The sequence below is a fragment of the Littorina saxatilis genome, linkage group LG16 (genome assembly GCF_037325665.1).
Source record: "Littorina saxatilis isolate snail1 linkage group LG16, US_GU_Lsax_2.0, whole genome shotgun sequence".
In the NCBI taxonomy this organism is placed as follows: Eukaryota; Metazoa; Mollusca; class Gastropoda; order Littorinimorpha; family Littorinidae; genus Littorina; species Littorina saxatilis.
The window spans coordinates 4744355-4751854 of NC_090260.1; the positions used below are offsets into that span (position 1 = coordinate 4744355).

Consider the following 7500-nt stretch of genomic DNA (forward strand, 5'->3'; position numbering starts at 1 on the left):
TACAATCTTTTTTGTCTACCCACCACCAGAGGCAGAAGAGGAGATACTGCGTGCTGGATGGTCACTCCTGGCTGGTAATCTACAAGGACCGCACCAAGAAGAAGGTCAAGGCCGTGTATCTTCTTCAGCAGATTCTGGACGTCACAGTATGTCATACTTATAACCTTACTTAAAGTTTTACAAGCTAAAGTAATCAGCACATCTTAGTAAGCAGTATATCGTATCTGCGTGACCGGCTGGTTCTCAGTGTGCCAAAACATACTGTTGATGATTGTGTCAGACATTGCTGAAGCTAAACATTCTGTTGATGATTGTGTCAGACATTGCTGAAGCTAAACATACTGTTGATGATTGTGTCAGACATTGCTGAAGCTAAACATACTGTTGATGATTGTGTCAGACATTGCTGAAGCTAAACATACTGTTGATGATTGTGTCAGACATTGCTGAAGCTAAACATACTGTTGATGATTGTGTCAGACATTGCTGAAGCTAAACATACTGTTGATGATTGTGTCAGACATTGCTGAAGCTAAACATACTGTTGATGATTGTGTCAGACATTGCTGAAGCTAAACATACTGTTGATGATTGTGTCAGACATTGCTGAAGCTAAACATACTGTTGATGGTTGTGTCAGACATTGCTGAAGCTAAACATACTGTTGATGGTTGTGTCAGACATTGCTGAAGCTAAACATACTGTTGATGATTGTGTCAGACATTGCTGAAGCTAAAGCTCTTTTAAACACTACCGTGATTTGATGGTTCCCACGCCTAATATCAATATTGCTAAGATTTAGGGTCAAAGAAAAGTAGTGTTTACGACAGGATTGACAAATAATGATTTTCTCAAATGCATTCATAATTGTGGTTTTAATTCTCTGTCGCATAAAAGCTTATGATTACCTTTAACGCATATTTGCTTCTGTGTATCAATAACCTATTTTGCAATTAAGATGAATGTCTACTTTGATGTGGAGAGTGTCTGACTCGACTTTATTCATATGTGTTTGCCGCAAAACTACTAATATTTTGTACCATTGAATTCACACAATGAATACACTGCCAATCTGCAGATGTTAATTATTAGCAGGTTTTAAAATCGTTCAAACTCAACACTGGAAAAATTCCGTAACGCATGTTATATAGCCACTGCATGGTGTAGTAACAGAGAAAAATAAAGAAAAACTGTCATAAAGGTTTTCGCATCCATGGAAGGTAATTGGAACCGACCAAACAGACTGAGCCAGTAGCGCGACATATGTCGCGACAACCAGGTGACAGTATACGTAAAGTAGCGCGACATATGTCGTGACAACCAGCCTAAGGGTTTGTGACCCAGCTGTCCTTAGAATGATAGCGCGTTCGATAAAAAGCCAGAACATGTGTTTTTAAACGATTTTTGATGAGAAAATACCTTTCCGTATGAGTGGGGTACTTGGAGTGTTGTTCATGAAGCCAGGCCATGTTGCTTTGTATTGACATGCGCAGCAGGGGAGGGGCGGGAAGGGGGGTGTCCGCTTGGTTGCCTTGTACACCTGTGTCTTGTACACCTGGTTGTCTTGTCTACCTGGTTGCCTTGTACACCTAGTTGTCTTGTCTACCTGGTTGCCTTGTACACCTAGTTGTCTTGTCTACCTGGTTGCCTTGTACACCTAGTTGTCTTGTCTACCTGGTTTTCTTGTCTACCTGGTTTTCTTGTCTACCTGGTTTTCTTGTACACCTAGTTGCCTTGTCTACCTGGTTGCCTTGTACACCTAGTTGTCTTGTCTACCTGGTTGCCTTGTACACCTGGTTGTCTTGTCTACCTGGTTGCCTTGTACACCTAGTTGTCTTGTCTACCTGGTTGCCTTGTACACCTGGTTGTCTTGTCTACCTGGTTGCCTTGTACACCTAGTTGTCTTGTCTACCTGGTTGCCTTGTACACCTAGTTGTCTTGTCTACCTGGTTGCCTTGTACACCTGGTTGTCTTGTCTACCTGGTTGCCTTGTACACCTAGTTGTCTTGTCTACCTGGTTGCCTTGTACACCTAGTTGTCTTGTCTACCTGGTTGCCTTGTACACCTAGTTGTCTTGTCTACCTGGTTGCCTTGTACACCTAGTTGTCTTGTCTACCTGGTTGCCTTGTACACCTAGTTGTCTTGTCTACCTGGTTGCCTTGTACACCTAGTTGTCTTGTCTACCTGGTTGCCTTGTACACCTAGTTGTCTTGTCTACCTGGTTGCCTTGTACACCTAGTTGTCTTGTCTACCTGGTTGCCTTGTACACCTAGTTGTCTTGTCTACCTGGTTGCCTTGTACACCTAGTTGTCTTGTCTACCTGGTTTTCTTGTCTACCTGGTTTTCTTGTACACCTAGTTGCCTTGTCTACCTGGTTGCCTTGTACACCTAGTTGTCTTGTCTACCGGGTTGCCTTGTACACCTAGTTGTCTTGTCTACCTGGTTGCCTTGTACACCTAGTTGTCTTGTCTACCTGGTTGCCTTGTACACCTGGTTGTCTTGTCTACCTGGTTGCCTTGTACACCTAGTTGTCTTGTCTACCTGGTTGCCTTGTACACCTAGTTGTCTTGTCTACCTGGTTGCCTTGTACACCTGGTTGTCTTGTCTACCTGGTTGCCTTGTACACCTAGTTGTCTTGTCTACCTGGTTGCCTTGTACACCTAGTTGTCTTGTCTACCTGGTTGCCTTGTACACCTAGTTGTCTTGTCTACCTGGTTGCCTTGTAGTATGCAAGCCAGATAGGCCTACCGTGCATCCCCCCCAGGGGTTGGCAAGACTGGTCTAGAAATGATCCCTAGAGTATCCTGAACACGAAACAAAAACTTTAACAGCAAAAAGTTGGGATGCTTAGGAGTTACAGCCCTTGACGTAAGGGTACCCTCTTGTGCGCTTACTGCGGCCGTTCGAAGTTTACTGTGAATCAGCTGCTGTAAATGAACAAGAAATCATGTTCTTTTGATCCCAATTTTTTTAATTTAGTTGTCAGTGAACCTGGTAGAACCTTGAGTAATCTCTGTTATTGGTCAACAGTTTGGCATCAGTAGTGCCTGTGTCACGATACGAGATTACCCCCGAAATGAGTTTACCCTCCGAAGTTCCACTTTGTACAAAAGTAGCAGATATTCTGTATAATTTCGACTGTTAAACAGTATAAATCGGCTCTAAACGACATTGTGGTAGCTGTAAAGACATCGCAGTACAATAGTGCGTCTCCATTGATTAAAAATTAACAAAATATTACTGCCCAGGTCGGCCATTGCTTGCAACATGTGCCGCCATTGCTCGTCTTCGCTAAAATTCCAATTTCAAGGGCTTTGTGGACTATTGTAACCTGTGTTGTATCCACAGGTACGACAATGTCGTTCATAGACAATTTATACCGTATAACAGTCGAAATTATTCGATGGTAAAAAGATGAATGGTTCTGGGCTGTCAGACATCATGTTGGGGGCGGGCATATGGCTCAGTTGGTAGCGCGCTGGATTTGTATTCAGGTGGCCGCTGTCAGCGTGAGTTCGATCCCAGGTTCGGCATAAATTTATTTCACAGAGTCAACTTTGTGTGCAGACTCTCTTCGGTGTCCGAACCTCCCCCCGTGTACACTACATTGGGTGTGCACGTTAAAGATCCCACGATTGACAAAAGGGTCTTTCCTGGCAAAATTGCTTAGGCACAGTTAATAATTGTCTACCTATACCCGTGTGACTTGGAATAATAGGCCGTGAAGGGTAAATATGCGCCGAAATGGCTGCAATCTACTGGCTGTATAAAATTTCATCTCACACGGCATCACTGCAGAGCGCCTAGAACTGTACCCACGGAATATGCGCGATATAAGACTCATTGATTGATTGATTGATTGGAAGCTGAGCTCATCACATCTGGTTCTTTGAAAGGAGTTGAGTCTGGGAAGCAATATGACCGAGCACTGCACTGCCACAAGACGATGCAGGAATGCCTTGAACGCTTGATGTTAGCGAGCTACCTGAAAATGACAGGAGAAGACAGAGATTTTCCCCAGATGACCGAAGAAACCATGAACTTGCTTGCTGCAACAAGAGGAGCCTCCACGCACGACACTGTCGCACAGCTGCTGGATGACAAAGGCACGAGTGACTTCTTCAGAGACTATGAACAGTATAGAGAAGATGTCAGGCAAGGAAAACACGGGAAAACTCCCCAGTTCTGGATGTCCTATATGGACCACATCTGGCATGTACTGTCTCTCTTGTATGCTGTGAAAGCGAATGACTTTGAGTTGTATGCCCAGTGCTTATTGGCGATGCCTGATCTTTTCTTCAGCTTTGGGGGACAAAACTATGCAAGGTACCTCACCTTCTTTGGACTCTTCATCGCCAACATTGAGCTCTCACACCCAGGTTCCACCGAGCTGCTAAAGCAAGGGGCATTCAGCGTGGCAAGGTCTTTCATTCCTGGCAACAGATGTGCCGTTGACAAAACGATGGAGGAGACGTTTATGCGCAATGTGAAGAGCAAAGGAGGAGCAGCCGCAGCTGGTGCAGGTCTCACTGGAATTGCTTCAAACTATCCAGCCTACCAAAAGTGGGTGAGGACAACCCACCAAAGAACAAAGTACATGCAAGTGACTATGGACATGGCTGGAATGACAAAGGATAGTGAACTGGACACTCAACACCGTGACCTTCGTCCAACAGAAGTCACCAGGAGTGAAAAGAGTGTGGCACGAACACTTGCTGCAGTAGAAAGCTTCACCAACCCGTTTGAGGTTCATGACAAAGAGAAACTGATCATGCTGTCATCAGGTGCCACAGTACCTGCTGAAATCGAGAAGGATGTCCTACGTGCAGAAGCAGCAGGCAGAAGCGAGAAGGAGAAGTTCATCACTGAGAGACTAGAAACCGGAGAACATTTCTTCGAGCCAGTGAAACGTCTCAAGCTGAAAGTCATGGCAGACACGTCAAAAAGAGTCACACTCAAGTCAACTCAAAACAAATTGACTGAATATAAGCACCAAGGAAATGTGGCCTTCCAACTTCTCGTGAAGTCTCAGGAAGGCGATCTGAACATGGATCTGAAAGAGCTCATGACCTATCAGCTGACTCCAGTCCCTTACAGCCTTGGGACAGCAGACAGTTATTTGGCTAAGACTGACAAGAGCGCTGCTTTTCACTATCTGACGAAGACTGTGGAAGACGCTGTCCCTCCCCCCCTGTTGATGAGACTCTAATGATCATCGATGGCAATGCAACATTTCACGCAATGCAACAAGTTCCTCCCAACTTTCGCCAGATCTGCCAGAAGCTCTACGACATGGTACCACCAGAAACTGACTTTGTATTCAGCACCGATATGTACCAAGACTGTTCTGTGAAATCCATGGAGCGAAAGAGAAGAGGGTCTGGTGACAAGATCATCCTGAAAGGGGATAGCACAAAGCGACCAGCAGACTGGAAGGCATTTCTGGCTAATGAAGATAACAAAGTGCAGTTCATTAAACTGCTACTGGATGTCTGGAGCAAGGATTCCTTTGCTGAAAAGCACAAGGAGAGAAACGTCGTTCTCGTCTGTGAAGGGCAAGCATTCAAGCTCTCATCAGCTGATGGTAGAAAGACTGAAAAACAAGAACTTCATTCCTTGTCGTCTACCCAAGAAGAAACAGACTCGCGTGTCATCCTCTACTCCAAGTATGGACAAGATCAAGGGTACAAGTACATTCGTGTCAAGAGTCCTGACACAGATGTATTTTTCATCCTCCTGAACTTTGCCCCTCAGCTAGACGGTGTTACAATCCTGTTTGACACGGGCAAAGGCAACAAGAAGCGACTGATTGACATCAGTGACCTAGCCAGAGGACTTACACAGCCTTTCTGCACTGCACTGTTGTCTCTCCATGCTTTCACAGGCTGTGATTCAACCAGCGCCTTCAAGGGCAAAGGCAAAGTGAAGGCTGTGAAAGTTCTGCAGCAGAAGCCAGCATTTGTGAAGACGCTCGCTCAGCTTGGCAACACGTGGGACATGCAGGATGAAATAATTGATGACTTGGAGTCCTTCACATGCTGTATCTATGGCAGGTCACGATTCAGCAAGGTTAATGAGCTGAGGCATCACTTGCTGAAAGAGAAGTGTGGCGAAGAGGTGGTAAATGCCAGTCAGAATGTCGACTTGGCTACTTTGCCACCTTCTCGACGCAGCCTGAAGCAACATATTCGCCGCTGCAACTATCAAGTGGCCATCTGGAAGCGAGGTGACCAGCCTGTGCCAGACATTCCTAACCCCACAGAAGGTCATGGCTGGGTGATGAACAATGGCATTTTAGAGCCACTCTGGACAGAAGAGGAAGAAGAGCTGACCTTACCCCAGACTGTCATTGACGATCTCCTCAATGATGTCCCTGACTCAGATGCGGAAGAAGAGGAAGACGACACAGAGTGCTTCTTGCAGAATGGCCTGGATGACTCCAGCTCAGAAGACTCTGATTAAAATTATAAACACTGAACAATACTTCGTGTGATTGCTTGTTCATTTACAGCAGCTGTTTCACAGTAAAATTTGAACGGCCGCAGTAAGTGCACGAGGGGGCACCCTTACATCAAGGGCTGTAACTCCTATGCATCCCAACTTTTTGCTGTTTAAGTTTTTGTTTCGTGTTCAGAACACTCTAAGGAACATATTTAGGCAAGTCCCGTCAACCCCTGGAGGGGTGCATGGTAGATTTCTTGTTCATTTACAGCAGTTGATTCACAGTAAACTTCGAACGGCCGCAGTAAGCGCACAAGAGGGTACCCTTACGTCAAGGGCTGTAACTCCTAAGCATCCCAACTTTTTGCTGTTAAAGTTTTTGTTTCGTGTTCAGGATACTCTAGGGATCATTTCTAGACCAGTCTTGCCAACCCCTGGGGGGGGTGCACGGTAGGTATACTTGGCTTGTGGACTATTGTACACCTGGTTGTCTTGTCTACCTGGTTGCCTTGTACACCTAGTTGTCTTGTCTACCTGGTTGCCTTGTACACCTAGTTGTCTTATCTACCTGGTTGCCTTGTACACCTAGTTGTCTTGTCTACCTGGTTGCCTTGTACACCTGGTTGTCTTGTCTACATGGTTGCCTTGTACACCTAGTTGTCTTGTCTACCTGGTTGCCTTGTACACCTAGTTGTCTTGTCTACCTGGTTGCCTTGTACACCTAGTTGTCTTGTCTACCTGGTTGCCTTGTACACCTAGTTGTCTTGTCTACCTGGTTGCCTTGTACACCTGGTTGTCTTGTCTACCTGGTTGCCTTTTTTGTTTATTTGTTGCTTAACGTCCAGCCGACTACGCAGAGCCATATCAGGACGAGGAAGGGGGGGATGAAGGGGGCCACTTGTCAAGCGATTCCTGTTTACAAATGCACTAACCCATTACTTGTGTCCCAGCAGGCTTTAGTAAAACTAAATTAATACCTACTGGAAGATTACCAGTTTCCAGTATGTTAAAATAGGCTTAACCTATCTACTGCTGGACTTACATCAGAACACTAACAGA

General features: G+C 45.4%; 1 protein-coding gene across 7 annotated transcripts in view; it reads left to right on the forward strand.

Moving 5' to 3' along the window:
• Nucleotides 1-7500, forward strand: part of LOC138950262 (uncharacterized) — a 323654-nt gene that overhangs the window by 313752 nt on the left and 2402 nt on the right. For all 7 annotated transcript variants that reach the window (XM_070322016.1, XM_070322018.1, XM_070322019.1 and 4 more), the window contains one exon: nt 30-146. In XM_070322016.1, the coding sequence (XP_070178117.1) occupies nt 30-146 (117 nt within the window). The remainder of the gene's footprint in view (nt 1-29; nt 147-7500) is intronic.